Source organism: Suricata suricatta, chromosome 3, assembly GCF_006229205.1.
Source record: "Suricata suricatta isolate VVHF042 chromosome 3, meerkat_22Aug2017_6uvM2_HiC, whole genome shotgun sequence".
Lineage (NCBI taxonomy): Eukaryota > Metazoa > Chordata > Mammalia > Carnivora > Herpestidae > Suricata > Suricata suricatta.
The window spans coordinates 118,095,212-118,112,939 of record NC_043702.1 but is presented as its reverse complement, the minus strand read 5'-3'; the positions used below and the strand labels follow the sequence as shown (position 1 = coordinate 118,112,939).

The window sequence follows — 17,728 nt, the reverse complement described above, 5'->3', positions numbered from 1 at the left end:
ATAACACATGATCAACATCTGAATGATAGCTTTGGCTTATCCTTACTTATCACCTCTTCATCAGAACATTCAGTTCAACAAATCTGCACAACACATAAAAGAAAGAAGGAATGATAGTATTTCAATTAGTTCCTGAATCTATCCATGCTTTGCTTTCCTTTCTAAGGCTTCTTCTCATTTATCCATTTCAGGGTTAGATATGACATTCCTACCTATGTTGTTTTTCAAGAACAGGTAAGACGGTTTTTAGAGAAAACCAAAATTATATTCCTTAAAGAAAACTTAACAAAACTGTGAATTATGGTCAAATAAGTTATTACCAAATCCTCCTAGAGTTTTATGAAATACTTTTTTGTTGTGCTCTCATTTATAACTAAGAGCCCTTAGAAACCTATCAACTCTCCAGGTAACCTTTTTTCAAGTATTTAATTTTTCCATAAATATTATGGAATGTACAAATCTTATGAAATAAAGAACATCTTTTTTAATTTTGTAGATAAAAACTTAAGAATATATCTCTAGAAAACTCATTAATGAAGGACCTGGATTGCTGTTATCTCCTCAAAATTATATATTTTCAATCTCTTTAATGATTTAAAATATTTTAAAAGTTTATATTACAATAGTATTAAATGAAAAGGGTTTCCTCACTGGTTTTATCTGTCGTAATACTGTACAAAGCTGGGGAATTATCTGTTGTTCCCTCATCTTGAAAAACCAATCATAAGAAGAAATCCTTCTTGATCATTGCTTTGTTCTATTTTCAGTCTTGGGCACCATGCACCTGTTTTTGGAAGGATTATTTTCCTGTCACATAAACATCTGAAGTGACATGTTTTTATACCACTAGATACATACACATACTGTACCCATAATTTCTAACTTACAGAAGTATTTCCAAAGGGTAACACAATAAAATCAGTTCAGTGCTGATTGTGTCAGTTGTTTGCATGTTCTACCCCGTTTCCCTGTAAAATAAATATCTGCCAGAAAGCACCTATTACATAATGAAAATCAGACCGAGGCACCTGGGTGGCTCAGTCGGTTAAGCATCTGACTCTTGGTTTTGGCTCAGGTTATGATCTCACAATTTGTGAGTTTGAGCCCCACATCAGGCTCTAACTCTCCCTGTCTATCTCTCCCTCTGACCCTCCTTTACATGCTCACTCACTCTCTCTCTCTCTCTCTCTCAAGATAAATAAACTTAAAAAAAATCAGGTCATATGGTTTGATAATAATTTATTACAAAATGCAATATGGTTGGTCTGCTTATTGGAAGTATTTAGGATTATTATAAAGAGATAAGCTTTAGGCTTATAAAGAGATAAGTTTTAGGCGAAATTAATTCAGTGCTGAGCTTGAGGTGTCACATGGCCAATTTCTGTATTATTTCCAAAAAAATCTGTGTTTTGGTCTCAAAAAACCTCTTTAGCCCCTTGACATCAGAATTTTCTCAAACGTAGACAAAAATAAGGAATTATAGTCTTTTAATAAGATTTTAATTTTATTTTTAAATAGGCTCCACACCTAACATGGGGCTCAAACTCAAGACCCCAAGATCAGGAGTCACATGTTCTACCATCTGAGTCAGCCAGATGTCTGGGTTCAATTTTGGCTTTTCCATTCAGTAATACCATAACCCTGGACAAGTCATTTAACATCTCTATGTCTCAGTTTCTCCATTTGTAAAATGGGGAGAATCACAGTATCCCCCACATACTGTTCTTATGAAGACTTAATGAGATGATCCATGTAAATTATTTAGATAGCACATAGGAAAGGGTTAATTAATGTTACTATTACTTGACTATTTTTCAAAAGCATGATATTGAATGAAAGTAACGATAGGAAGCTGTCCTGCACAATGTGGAGCGTGTTCCCAGGTCTCAAGTTCTGAGACACTCATCACTGCTGTGCTCGGCCTCCATCACTCACTGTAGCCCAGGACGCTTACAGAACTGCACGGATGTCGTGTCCGAGTCACTAACTAAAGCTCGTGTTATAGATACTAAAACAAGCATCAAACGCATCCATCTGAGGAGGGCTACATGTAACTGCTTCATGGACAGTGGGGAACTGGATGCTGTATAGAGCCTGCTTGCACAGGATCGGGTAAGTGCTGATTTTTTCCAATATGGCTCAGTTTTGAAAAGCCCTTTTTCAAAAATAATCATCAATATTTTATACCCACTTGGGGTATTAAAATTATTTATTTTCCAATCAGCAAAACCGTGCCATAAAGTGAAAAAACAGTTCCTACCTGACCCTCTCTAGGCTGGCTCCATGCTCCAGTGGGGCTCTGTGGTGGTCGAGCCAGTACAGCAGACTCCACAGGGTGCTGTCACTCTGAGCAGGAGCCAGCAACCCATGACTTCAAAGGACCTGAAACGGAAAACAAGAGCTGGGTTTAAAACCAGCAATATGCTGACCGCCTCTGCCAGGGCTGTTTAGGGCATTCGTCTTTAGAGCTCATTCAAAACCCGGATGCTGTCAACCGTGTATGGCTGTGATAGGAGGTAATTTTGAGGTAGTGAGTGAAAGATATAATTAAGACAGTACATTATTGTGCATACTGCTTTACTTAGGAACATACAATATTGTCTACCCCATATTTACGCCATCTCTGTAAATTATGGCAGGCCACGCTATCTAAATAAATCCGTAACTGGGAAACTGAGACACAAAGCAGTCAAATGATCAGTCCGAGCTCATCTAGTCCTAAGCCCAGGACAAGAACTCAACCAGTCTAACACCCAAACAGTAATCTGTTGAGGGCAAATTCACCTCTTTATGATTGGAAAAAAAAGTTACTGAAAGCCTAGAAATAAGTTATGATGTAGTTCTTAAAAGCCTAGGGGGGAAAAGGCACTTTTGTTTCTAGCTTAAAAAATAAAAATATTTTAAAGTAGTATATTCTGACTTCAAAAAATGAAATTTTTAGAAATTATATGATGGATCAACTAATGTCCATAATACACAGACAATACTTAATCATGAAGTTTAAGAACATGTTTTAATAACTGTTATTCAAATAAAAATCTCCTTATTGAATTTCATAAATTTATTTCCTCTTCTGTATTTTATAATTTGTGTGTTCTAAAATGAATTTTGTATTACATTTATTCATTTTTCCTCATATCCAAAATTTACTAAGTGGAAAAAATATACAAATTTTTATTAGTCACCCTCTATAACAAACTATGCATTATTTAGCTTTTTCTTAATTACCAAATTGTGTTCTTATGACATGAGAGGACAGAATAAAAGTAGCACTATCTTTAACTCATAAAAAAAAAAAAAAGTAGCACTATCAAATGAACCCAGGACATGTCACAGATTGGACTTATTAGGGTCTCATATGAATGCTATGTTAAAAGTATATGAGGGACACCTCTGTGTCTTAGTCGGTTAAGTGTCCAAGTCTTGCTTTCGGCTCAGGTCATGATCTTGCAGTTTCATGAGTTCAAGACCCATGTTGGACTCTGTGCTAACAGCATGGAGCCTACTTGGGATCCTCTCTCCCTCTCTTTTTCTGCCTCCCCTTCCTGTCTCTGTCTCTCTCAAAATAAATAAGCAAACTTTAAAAAAAACCATGTGATCTAGTATGCTAGTGAGCACTTCACCATGTGGTGAAGGGAGCAATATATGCTGTTAGCACTAAGGGTCTCTAATACTGGCGATGTGAGACAGCCTCAGGGCCAATACGTTGCTAAAAAACAAAATAGGGGCGCCTGGGTGGCTAGGTTGGTTGAGCATCCAAGTTCAGCTCAGGTCATGATCTCACAGTTGGTGGGTTCGAGTCCATTATCAGGCTTTGCACTGGCAGCACTGAGCCTGCTTCAGATTACGTCTCCCTCTCTCTCTTCCTGCCCCACACTCATGTGCACTCTCTCAAAAATACACATTAAAAAAATCTCAATAGATCACAACAAAGTAAAGGTAACATGTTTCTCAACCTCAAAATGGGACAAGATGTCTGCTTTTTAAAGATTACCACAAATAGACTGATTACCACACTAGATACTATTTAATAAGAAATCTCATAGTTGGTAAAATAGCATCTTATTTCAGAGATTACATAACCACTCTAAAGCTTACTGTTTGTAAAAAAGAATCGGCTTCAATTCAAATTGGTTAGCTAGATATGAAAGGATGAGTCTAAAACTATATTTCTAATGTCTACAATGTATATATCTTTCCTGCTAATGTAGACAGTTAATTTTATACTCAAACTCACTCTAATATTTGGTTTGTTACCTGCTTAATTTCAGTATTTTAAAAATATCTATATATGTAGGAGCATTTTAACCTCCTTATTGGTTTTTATGTTGCAAAATTTTTACTTTTGAAACACTTCGTCTAGAGTTTTATGCCTTGCAGAAAATCATAGCAAAATGTCTTACTATTAAATGTCATGACTATAATTTAATCAAACTTTCCAGTCAGTTTTAAGTATAGGAAAAAAAATGGTCAGAGATGTCTTTCCTTGGCTGATATTCCCTTTATGAACATGACAATTAAAAATCCTGCATAGAATTTGTTCCAAACATCAAACATATATTACAGCTATTTAAATCTATTTTATTTCACCATATTATATAATATTATTTTGTTATCAGCACATGGTGGAACATGTGGAGGTTGCTAAGTTCCACCAATATACAAATGAATTCCAAGTAATTAAATCAGAGTTCTCTGCAGGGTAACAAAACAAAATAGTACGTTAAAGTATCACAGACTCATTTGTGGGTGACCCTGGACACATTCTAGTTCTGAAATAAAGATATGTAGCACCTACTATGTAGTACATATAGGGTAGGATATAGAACACCTATCATTCATCTTGAGAAAATTAAATTGACAAATTGTTTCATGCTATATAATTCTTTCCACAAACATCTACAGCATATCACGAGCTTTCTGGCCATAAAAGAACTAGGCCATTAAATTGCTCAAAGAAAAAGAGAGTGGCACAGATTATCACTGTCTTATCAGAGTTTTACGGCATAAGAATAGGCATGAGACTGTAGAGTATTTTTGTTGTCCTATATATCAGAAAGTGGATTATGCATACAAGGAATAAGTAAGTAGATACTGAAGATTTTCAAATAATTACAGAAGAGGATGACTGAGTCAGCATGCTAGTTGGCCAAACAACATTGTAATTCTAAAATCTAGCATTACTACACTCCTGGGAATACTGGTTAATACTCAAAGGAGAAACAAAAGAAGAAGAAGAGGAAGAGCTAGGGGCCAATAAACATAGACACCATTTCAGCATATTAAGAAATTTCAATACAAATATCAAAGCAGGACTAATTCACTATATTATTAGAAAGTAGTTGCTTAGCTATTAAAGTAATAAACACCCGCCCCTTTGCAGAAACATGACAAACAAGATAACGAATAATTTTATATTCATCTGTCTGGCAAATACTGCTGCTGGAACGTGTCCCTCCCGCCGCGGGGTGATGAGCACACCGTATGCGAGGAAGGCAGGGAAAAGCTGTAAGCGCCATCAGCTCTTTCTGAAGGGAAAGGAAGCATCTTGTTACACAGCAGCAGTGTTAAAAAACCAACTCTCCCAGCTGCTTGAGGACACTTGACATTAATAACCTGAAGCACGAGGGTCCTCGGAAGAGCCCTCGTGAGAAGACTGACCGGAAGAAGGCTGCTGCTGGGCACGCGCAGCCAGCTCTTGCTGCCTCTGCTGTTCAGCCCTCTTAAGCCTCAGTTGTTGCAGGCGCTTACGGAGCAAAGCTATCTCAGGCCCCCTTAAGAATTCTGACACAGATAGGGAAAAAAAGGTGAAAAGATAGTAATAAAATAGGAAATAGGAAGAATGCGATTATATATTAAAGAGAGAAGGATACAAATAAAACACATCTCCTGGAGGAATATTAGAAACAAATTGCTCACGAGAAAGAAATTACTGATCATCACATTATGAGATAAACTATACACACTTACATATTCAAATGCATCTATTTACCATGAAATGAATTACACGCATACAGTTCTGTAAGGATATTTAAGTAACGAAATAGAATGAAAATAAAGTTTTCCATAAGCAAAACATTTTAAAATATTCATTTCCTCACTAATTTCATTTTTCTATAACAAAACGATACCACGAAAATATAGAAAATATCAGTGTCTAATATATACACAAAATTGCTAACTTCAAAGAATAATTAAAATTCAGTTAAAATTACAGTTATGTATTTGTAAACAGTTCTTGGAATTTATTAATGGAGAGCTCTTTAAAATGTTAAAGTTACATATTTTTCAGCTGAATAGAATTGTCATTTACTTTTTTTAGCTAAAAAATGTTGATATAATCTTTAATATTTTCTTAAAGCAGCAGTAACAGATAAAAGTAGAAATACAACATAGAACTCTGTATATATATTTGAGTGCCTACTATGTGTAAGGTATTGTTTTAGGCTCTGAGGAGAAAATACTGAACAAAATTGTCCCTACTCATGTGGAGTAAATGCTCTGAAAGGAAGAAAGACATCAGTGAACACACATACACAAACGTATATGTAATATACATGTAGGCACCTGTGTAACGCAGGGACAGTTGGCTGTGAAGTAAACTGGACAGGGTAAGGTAAAGGGACTAGAGATAGCAGAGGAGGGGCTATTTTCTCTTTGATCATTAAAGAAGTCTTCTCTTATAAGATGATTTTTGAACAGAGACCTCAACGACTGAGAGATTAAACCACATGGGTGTCCAGAAGAAACATTCCTGGTGGAGGAAAAAGTGCAAATGCTCAGAGCAGGAAGTGTATCTGGGTGTGGGATATATCACAAGTAATGAATGGCAGAAGAATTTACTGATAGTTTAGATGTAGAATGATCCCAAAGTGTTTGGCCTACGCAACAAGAAAAAGAAGAGTTGTCATTTATTGTGATGGGGAAAAAACGGAGAAACAAGTAGTAGCAGAGGGAAGAGGAGAACTAACAGGTATCTTAGTGGAGAACTTGAGTAGTGACTGACTAAAACAGTCTATAATTCACTAATAACCTGGATGTCATTGGCAATGTGTTTTGAAGCTACTGCAAGTGCAAGTGATAATACAGAAGGTTAAGAGCTGAACTCTGGGACACTCCAGTGTTTAACAGAAAGAAGAATCTGTGAGCAGGAAGGAAAAGCTAGTGAGGAGATCAGAGGGAGCAGCTGTGTCAAATGCTGCTAATACGATGAAAAAGATACTGAGAATTACCCATTGGCTTTTACACCTTGGAAGTCATTTATGATCTTGATGAGCTATTTCAGCAGAAATCACAGGGATCAGAACCTGACTGGAACAGGTTCCAGAGAAAGAGGAGGTAATGAAATAGAGACACAAGGCATATATACTCTTTCCAGAAGACTTGCTGCGAATAGGGAGCAAAGAAAGTGGATAATTGTTGGTAGGGGAATAGAGTCAAGGGGAGTTTCTTTCAGTTTGGGAAATAACACACATGTCGTATGCTGATGAACAATGTTTAATTGAGGGAAAGAAAGATGACACACGAAAAGAAGTGGGCAAATGCAAGAATGCTGTCCCTGAGTAGACCAAAAGAGGCGAGCTGCAGTGGAGAAGAAGAGGAAGTGGTTTTAAACAGGTCCATAACAACTTCACTACAACCAAAGGCGAGGCAGGGATTCATCAGCTGCTGACTTGATGGTGGGGGCACAAAGAATTTTGTGTCTTGTTGACACTGACAGCAAATTACACAAACTACCAAAGGACTTCTAGCCTCGTTTACATAGATTATACAGGTGCAAATTTGGTTTACTCTTTCATGAACCAATCATGCCATCTTGTTACCATGTTCTCTACTTTTAACCAATTTTATTCAGTCAGCCAATTGGCAGTTAAGATTTAGCAAACAATTCAAGTATCAACACAGTCTCTCAATGCTGGGTTCTTCCTAGAAAACTTTCCAGTACCAAGCAGGACAGTATTCACTGACTAATAAATTGTGATGCTCAGTGGCACAGTGCCTTCTTTTTAGGTATACATATACCTTCTTTATTGACAGCATAACAGCAATGCTTTAGGCAATGATTGTGCACCCATAAAATTTTTTATTTTACAATTCAAAAAAATTACCATAAAGAGACCAACTACATATATGTTCAATTTTGCTAAGAAGACAGAAAAGTCACAAAAAATTCACCCAACTTCATTGTCGTTCCAAACCCTCTCTTGAGCTGCCAAGTGTTTTATGGGGCTAGGAGAGCCTCCATCTAGACCCACCACGTGATGTAGCATACCACAGCAGGCTCTATGTGCAAGCAGAGATGGTCTGTAACTTGGAAAATCAAGATTTAGGTAGGATAATGTCCTGAACTATTTATTCAATGCTTCCAGTGCTTTTTAAAGAAGAATTTGCTTGTTTACTTTTAAGGCTGGTATTGTGGCTTCCCCTAACCCCCTGGATTAAAACAAAAAATGAAGCTATGGGCAGAAGTCATCAAATAGCTAACTAGGAAATGCCAAGTATTAAATTAAAAATTCTAATCAGACTAAGCAGACTAAACAACCAGACTAAACCACAGTCTTGGTAGCAGTTTGAAACATTAAAGGCAGGTAAGATACATACACATTATATCCTTTAAAAATGTATAAACTTATAATTTATAATGTGAATAAATGCACTGAGCATTAGTTTTTGTTAACATGAACCAAAATGGAAAGTGAATATAATGAAAACTTCGGGGTTGAATTTTAAAAACAACAACAAAAAACCCTCAACAATGTGTCAGGAATTGCTTATGGGAAATTGGTACCTCCCTCTCCTGAAACAACCTGCTCTGTTCTTGTTTTCTGCTGAAGGACTCCGGGCTAACCTCCCTAACAACGTAGTTCCCACTGAAACACTGACCCGACAAAGGTCCCTTCGGCTCTAACCTCATGTCCTGCCTCTCCAATACACAGGGTCTTTTGTCCTGAATGCCGCCTAACTTCTCTATCTAATTTGGTGGGACCTTATCTGCCTGCTATGGATCTGTCCTCCACTCCCACCTTACTTTTTGTCCTGGTTATCCTTGTGCATTTTTTCATAGAACTGTTACTCCTTTACTGACTTCCAAGTTCCTTTGGTCTCTTCTTTGGTCTCCCCAAAGTGACCATTAACCTAATATTTCCCTTGCTTCTAATCTATATATTGTCTCTACCTAGACTGAGTAGACTCTGGTGTCCTTTAAGGAAGCTGTAATCTGGATATCTGGGCTTTGAAAGATGCTATACAACAGAGCAACTGCTGTTCCCAGCAATTTTTCTACAGAGCTCAATTTAACTATAAAGATTTTGAATAGACCTAAATAAATGTGTAAATCTGGACAGTTATTTGTAAATAAGCGGGAATTCACACATAAGCCATTTCATATACTAAGGAAACCAAATTCTCATTGTCTGAGTGGTCTATTTAATTAGAAGCACATGGATCTCTTAGGTGACTTCACTTCTCAAGGTGAGACCTCCAAGGTGAATTTTGTACGTATGACAACCCCATTCAATCCAAAGAAACTGCCTTCTCTAATCATATTCTTTTATCTAGATTAAAATAAAACCATTTGGGGGCACCTGAGTGGCTCAGTTTCTGTTACGCATCTGACTCTTGATTTAGGCTCTGGTCATGATCTCAACAGTTTGTGAGATAGAGCTTGGAGCCTGCTTGGGATTCTGTCTATCCCTCTCTCTTTGCCTCTCCCCTGCTCACACACACTCTCTTTCTTGCTCAAAAATAAAAAAATATTTTAAAAAATAAATTAATAATGTTTAATAAAATTTTTAAAAACATTCTAAAAAGAAGAAACAAGTCATAAATCAATCTAAAATGGACAAAATAATTACAAATTTTCTTATTCTTTTTTTTAAAGTAATCTCTAAGCCCAACATGGGCTTGAACCTACAACCCCAAGGATCAAGAGTTGCATGCTCTACTGACTGAGCCAGTTGGGTGCCCCCAAATAATTACAAGTTTTAATAAGTGATGGGGCACGTGGGTGGCTGAGTCAATTAAGTGTCCAACTTCGGCTCAGGTCATGATCTCATGGTCGAGCCCCATGTTGGGCTCTGTGCTGACAGCTTGGAGCCTGGAGCCTGCTTCAGATCTTTGTCTCTCTCTCTCTCTCTTGCTCTCGTTCTCTCTGCCCCTCCCCCACTCACTCTCTGTCTCTCAAATGTTAAAAAATTTTTAAATAAATTTTAATAATTGCTTATCACAAAGTAAACAGGGCTATATAGAAGAGAATAATATTTTAGTAAAGAAAGATGAATCTAGCTAGGGTAGGAATGAAAGACCGCCTTAAAATGATACTTGAACTGAAACAAAAGGAAAACCAGGGTGGAGGGGGGAGTTTCTCGGTAAGAAAACAGTAAGTACAAAGGCTCAGAATCAGAAACAAAGAGGCAGAAGAGAACTTGGCACATTCAAGGAATAAAGGAAACCAATGCAGGTAGAGCATAATGATAACTGGGAACTAAGAGAGTGGTATGAAGTGAGGTTAGAGAGGTGGGCAAAACCCAGACCATGTAGGTTCTTACAGATCCACAGTAAAAAGTTTCAAATTTTTTTATAGTTATACTCCTAAGTGCAATTAGAAGTCTTTGAGGGGTTTTAAACAGCACAGTTATATAATCTGATTTAACATTGTAAAATACTCGCCCTGGCTGCTGCATGGAGAATAAATGATAAGAGAGTGAGAGTAGATGCAGGGAGATCAATTAGCAGACAAGAAATGATGGTGAGATGTAACAAGTAGAATTTATTTTAGACACAGAACCAACAGGACTTGCTGATGGACTGAGCGTGGGACATGAAGGAAAGCAAGGAATCAAAAATAACACAGAGGCTGTTAAAATAAGCAAATGGGGCAGGTGGTTTTAAATTTACTAAAATATAAAACGGCTAATATGGAAGAGATTACAGGCAGGAAGGATAGAAGCTTAAAAAAGTTTTAGTTTGGACATGTTAAGCTTAAGATATCCAAAGACAACTAAAAGAAAGGTCAAATAAGCAGTTGGACATAGGAGTTTGTAACTCAAAGCAGATCAGACTGTCGACAAACATTTGGAAATCTTCAACTCAGAGAAGCTATTAAAAGCCACGTGAGGGGTACCTGGGTGGCTCAGTCAGTTGAGCAACTGACTCTTGATTTTGGCTTACGTCATGATCCTAGAGTTACAGGATTGAGCCCCATGTTGGGCTCCACGCTAGGCATGAAGCCTGCTTAAGATTCATATTCATTCTCTGTCTCTTTCTCTCTGTTCTCTCTCTCTTTCCCCCTCCCTCTGCCCTTCCTCCAAGCTTTGTCTCTCAAATTAAAAAATTAAAAAAAAAATTTTAGAAGCTATGTGAATTGATGCAATCCTCCAGGGCTACAAAATAGAGCAAACAGCACAGACTAAGACATTCTACTAAAATATTCAGAAGTATATAGGACAAGAAATATAAACAATGATTACTGAAAACCAGCTAGAGTTGATAATAAGAATAAATAAGCAAAGTGGTATCACAGATGCCAAGGAAGGAAAGTGTTTCAAGAAAGGAGTGACAGACTATGTTAAACGCAAATGGATTTAAAAACCTGGAAAGAGACCAACAGAGAGGGATACAATTTGGCAAATTTGGCAAAACATTAAGTCACTGGTAACTGACAAAAAGTTTCAGTGCAAATGGTATTGAAGGGCAGATGGGAGTTGGTTGATAAATAGGTGGAAGAAGATGGTAAGAAAATGGAGATGGTGTATGTGAGGAACTCTTTTGAAGACTCTAATTATAAAGAGAAGCAAAGACACAAGTCTGGAGAACGTGGGATAATTAAGGGAAGATTTCTTAAGACAGGAGATAATAACAGCTCATGTTTGAGGTGGAAAAGGACCAATGCAACAGAAAAGGCAATAATAATGATGCTGGAGAAGAATCAAAGTCCCCGAGAATTTGGAAAGGGATGGGAACTGCACTGTCTACCTTTGACAGGAACAGACACACTTCTCAAAATGTGTCTGCTTCTATCACAGATGCTAGAATGTCAGGAGATTCAAATGCAGGAAAAAGTGTTCAAGCTCCCCCAACACCAATGTGAATGAGAAGATTATTGGCTTGGGGATAAGATGAGGGTAGAAGGAGAGTGCTAAAATTCTAGGAGACAAGAAGGTGTGAAATAAGCACTTTGGCTAGTTGTTGAGCAGCAGTGTTGAAAGACTGCTCTGACAACAGCACTGAGCACCCAGTGAAATGTATGGTTGTTGACTTTCTTCACTTTGGCTCAGTGACTCAATTGCAGACTAAGAAAGAGAAGGCAAATAATTAGGTTCACAGATGGCATTTTGCCAGGCAAGTTTTCACATTCCCATCGTTTCTTTCCTTTCCCCAAGCAAAAGTGACAGAGGAAATACAAGGGACATAAAGGAAACATTTACACAAAGTGCTACCCACAGCAAGGGAGGAAGGATATTTTCTACTCCAACTCTAGACAAGGCAGTAGAGGCACACCTTGAAAACACTGCAGTATGGGTTCCAAGGCACCACAATAAAGCAAATATCCAATAAGGCAAGTCGACTGAATTTTTTGGTTTCCTAGTGCTTATAAAAGCCGTGTTTATACTATTCTGTAGTCTATTAAGTGCACAATTGCCTGATGTCTAAAAAACAACATATGTACCTTAACTAAAATTAACTTATTGCTAAAAAAAATAGTAACCATCATTTGAACTTTCAGTGAGTCATAATCTTTTTGCTGGTGGAAAGTCTCACCTTAATGCTGATGGCTGCTGACTGACCAGGTTGTTGAAGGGCGAGGTACCTGACTTCTTTCATTAATGATTTCTTCACAGCAGCTATTTTATAGCATTTTACCCACAGCAGAACTTTCAAAATTAAAGTCTATCCTCTCAAACCCTGCCACTGCTTTATCAACTAAGTTTATGTCATATTTTAAACACTTTGTTGTCATTTCAACAATCTCCACAGCATCTTCACCAGGAGTAGATTCCATCTCAAGAAACACCTTCTTTGCTCATTTAAGAAGCAATCCTCATCCCGTCAAGTTCAATCCTGAGATTGCGGCAATTCAGTCCCATCTTTGGAACACCTCTCATTCTAGTTCTCTTGCCATTTCCACCACATCTGCAGTCACTTCGCCACCGAAGTCTCCAACCCCTCCACGTCATCCACAAGGGTTGGAATCTACTTCTGCCAAAAGCCTGTTAATGTTGGTATTTTGACCTCTTCCCATGAATCATGATATTCTTTTTATTTATTTTAAAATTATTTTTAATGTTTATTTATTTTTGAAAGAGAGAGTACAAGTGGGTTAGGGGCAGAAAGAAAGGGGGACAGAGCATCTGAAGCGGGCTCTGTGCTGACAGTGGTGAGCCCAATGTGGGGATTGAACTCACAAACTGCAAGATCATGACCCAAGTAGAAGTCAGATGCTTAAAAGACTGAGCCATCCAGGGGCCCCATGAATCATGATATTCTTAATAACACCTTGAATGGGGAATTCTTTCCAGAAGGTTTTCAATTTACTTTGCCAGATCCATCAGAGGAATCACTATCTATGGCAGCTCTGGCCTTACAAAAGGTGTTTCTTAAAGAAGACAACGTGAAAGGCAAAATGACTCCTCGATCTGAGGGCTGCAGAAAGGATATTGTGTTAGCAGGCAAACACACGTTAACCTTGTTGTACATCTCCATCAGAGCTCTTGGGTAACCAAATACACTGTACATGAGCAGGAATGAATCTTTTATTCTGAGCAGCAGGTCTTAACAGCGGGTTTAATATTCAGCAAACCATGTTGTAAACAGCTATGCTGTCATCCAGGCTTTGTTGTTCCTTTTCTAGAGCAAAGGCAGAGTAGATTCAGAATAAATCGTAAGGGCCCTAGGATTTTCATAACAGGAAATGCGAAATGCCGGCTTCAAAACTTTTCTTCTGCAGCTTCCTCATCTCTCTTCGGCCTTTGCAGAATTGATGAGAGTAAGGGCTTTGCTCTGGGTTAGGCTTTGGCTTAAGGGAATGTTGTGGCTGTTCCATCATCTATGCAGACCACTAAAACTTTCTCCCTATCAGCAATAAGGCTGTTATGCTTTCTTTATCATTGTGCGTTCGCTGGAGTAGCACTGTTAATCTTCTTCAAGAAATTCTCCTTTGCATTCACAACTTGGCTGTTTGGCACAAGAGGCCTAGCTTTCTGGCTATCTAGGCCTTTGATATGCCTTCCTCACTAAGCTTAACCATTTCTAGTTTTTTATTTAAAGTGAGTAAGTGTCCTTGAACACCTATAAGCCATTTTAGGGTTATTAACTGGCCTGATCTCAATACTTTTGTGTCTCAGTAAATAGGGAGGCCCAAGGAGAGAGAAAGAGAGAGGTGAACAGTTGTTTGGCAGAGCAATCAGAACATAGACACATTTACCGAGCAAGCCCCCTGTCTTATGTGGGTGGCGTCTATGGTGCCCCAAATCAATGACATTAGTAACATCAAAGATCACGGATCACAGATCACCATAACAAATAGGAAAATAATGACCAGGTTTGAAATATTGTGAGAATTACCAAAATGTGACACAGACATGAAGTGAGCAAACACTGTTGGAAAAATAGTGCCAACAGACTAGCTCCATGCAGAGTTGCCACAAACCTTCAATGTGCAAAAAACGTAATAGATGCAAAGCACAACAAACTAAAGCATAATAAAAGAAAGCATGTTTGTGATAAAAATCATGGCTCTAAGATGACACTTCTCTCTATTCCTAGTATCCATAAACCTATCTGAACCTAGAAGTGCAGAACTGGGGGGAAAAAAAACGAAGTAAAACAGAAAAAACTCATTAAGCCCTTATTGTTAAAGTAAGGGCTAATGAAATACTTGCCATCAAAACAGTTCCAAGCATAATCTTTAGATGTTATATCTAACAACAAATCATTTTCTTCAATAGCGATACTATCTTCGTAACATGGAAATATCCGATTTTCCATAGTGCCGTCAACCAAAATTCTTTTAATATTCTACCAATTAAAACTATTTCCCTTCTTCTTTAAAAAAATCTACAGGCAAAGATGTCAATTAATGATCAAAACAATGATCACATGATCATCACAAATGTATTTTTCTATTTCGATGATTCAAATTATGACTTAATACTTACATTAAATATTGAAAGTGATTTAGCAATCTGAAATGCACTATTAACTGTTAAATGTCTGTAACAAAAAAAGAAAAACGAAACTCCAAACTAAGTACTTTACTCAGACTATGTTTAAAGAGCAGTGGACTTAGAATTCAGTGGAACATGAATAGAAGCCGGGGAATGTTCTTGCTCAGTTATGACTGATCAAAATCTTTTAAGAATATTTCCAAGAATGCCATTACTTTTTTTTTTTTTTTAAACCAAGTTTACCTGCTTTGACAAACAAACTTTGGACTGATTCTGTCCCTACTTCACAAACACTCCAAAATGTTTTATTTTCCCATAAGTTGAAATGCTAACTATGTCAATTAGAGAGTAGAAAACCTGATTTTATAGCTCAACTTTAGCTTATTAGTAGAAATTGCACACACAGGTGTTAATAGTTACATAACTGACTCTGGCTTCTATTCCCATAGAAAATGAAAATGAGTGACCAAAAATAAGATACACTGATAAAAGAATAGCTAATATAAAACACTCCACATTTGGTGATCTGGTATCAGACTTCAGAGAAGTAAGAATAAAGTGATAGTTTGGCAGTTAAGCTGATAGAAATTTTTTATAGGTTTAGCTTAGGCCTGCCAGCTTATCACTAGTTCCTAGTATTTATTATATGTCAGGTAAAATGCTTCTTTAGAAGAACCCAAAGAAAAATATGAATAAAACTTTAGTGGTTATTATAATTACATGTATACAGTTAAAATGCCAAGTAAATTATATCTGCTAAAAATTGTTATAAATACTAGTGCATTCCATATTTGGGGGGGTGAGTTGAACATGACAAGTTCTAATATTGAGAAGAAAACAGGATTTTAACAGAATCTAGGAACTGATTTTTTTCCACTAACATCAAGTACCTAGAAGACAAGGCCTTGTTAAATCAATTCTCTTTCATGTAAATATAGGAGAAATAATCTTTTGGTAAATTGCATATGTTGTTGACAAGAGATGTTCTCAAATGCACCATATAGAATGTATTTACAGTATTTCTGGATTTAAAGAAAAATAATAAAAAATATAAACAATGGAACTAATAATTTTAATATTTTATAATACTTTTATAATATTTTATAATAATTTTCACGATCACTTTAAAACAGACTTTCATGATCACTTTAAAACAGACTTACAACCAAATAAGCCTAGAAAGACATTTTGGTTTATAATGGTTTATAAAAGTAATCTTAAAGTCAAATGCCTTGAACTATGTCAAATCACTATCTGCTGATGACTTTATTTTTTAAAGAATTGTCTTAGGTAAACTGAAGATTCCTGATAATTGTTAAAATTCATTCAAGTTAAGCACACTTGAAGTTTACATTTATGTTACATGATCACATATTACATGTCATTTTGGTCATTTATTCTAGCATGAATAAGTTCATGTGATTTAGTATCTTTCAAATCAGCCCATAAAGAAGTTTTCATTATCAGAAATCATCAGATGAACCACAGCCTATTTAATGAGTAGCATCCTCACCAGACTGATGATGTGTATGGCGTCCAGATGCCTCAACAGCCTGCCTTTGTTCGTTGTCTGGAGAAGACAGCAAAGAAGTAGAATGAGGGCTTTCTGTAGAAGATGATGCTGAATGAGCCTGAGCTGACACTGCAGAGGACGTTGAAGGCTGAAGAAGCTGTTCGGCTGAAGGATCTACTTCCATTGCAGTGTCACTCACTTCCAAATCAGAACTCGATGGGACCGCAGGAAGAGGCGAAGCATCTGACTGGCTCATTCCACCTTCAAAAAACACACGTTAATGCAAATTCAAATACTAATTGCTTTCCAAAACCAACTCTAAAGAGATATGTTCAAGAAATACTTGTGTACTGGGAGCCTGGGTGGCTCAGTCAGTTGAGCGTCTGACTTTGGCTCAGGTCATGATCCCATAGATTGTGGGTTCAAGCCCCACATCGGGCTCTGTGCTGACAGCTCAGAGCCTGAAGCCTGCTTCAGATTCTGTGTCTCCCTCTCTCTCTGTCCCTTCCCCACTCATGCATGCACATGTGCATACACTCGCTTGCTCTCTGTCAAAAATAAATATTAAAAATATTAAAAATAAAAGAAATACATGTGCATGTACATACACACAGAAATATATAATTTCAGGATATCAATAGCACCCAGTGGTGGTCTGACCATTTGACCGGAGAGGCTGATCAAGAAGGGTAAATATCTATCTACAGAATACTTTTGTTAAAATAATCCACCTTTCAAATTCAATTTGGTACCTTCATTTATACAAAGCTAAATAATAACTTGTGAAATGCCTATAAATAACATCTAGTCTCTTTAATTTGAAAATGACGATTCTGATTTAATGACTGTAATAACAGGAGAATGAATTTTATTAGTATGTTTTTATTCTACAACATAATATATTTGGTAAATATTTAAGAAAAATTTTGTTGGGAGGAGTAAAATTACAAATAGGTCAAAATAAGGTTAAATTCCTGATTCCTACATCATTAGCAGTAATGTTTAAGCCATTAAACTAACATGACGCAGTCATGATTTAGAAACACTCGAG

At 37.0% G+C, this 17,728-nt stretch overlaps 1 protein-coding gene across 7 annotated transcripts in view; it reads right to left on the bottom strand.

Moving 5' to 3' along the window:
* The window catches only part of DCAF6 (DDB1 and CUL4 associated factor 6), a 137,681-nt gene that overhangs the window by 56,157 nt on the left and 63,796 nt on the right, over positions 1-17,728 (bottom strand). For 4 of the 7 annotated variants that reach the window (XM_029934974.1, XM_029934976.1, XM_029934975.1 and 1 more), the window contains exon 10: positions 16,678-16,938. In XM_029934974.1, the coding sequence (XP_029790834.1) occupies positions 16,678-16,938 (261 nt within the window). Of the gene's footprint in view, positions 1-5,616; positions 5,785-16,677; positions 16,939-17,728 lie in introns of all 7 variants that reach the window. The other 3 variants (XM_029934971.1, XM_029934972.1, XM_029934973.1) reach the window with 2 other exon arrangements.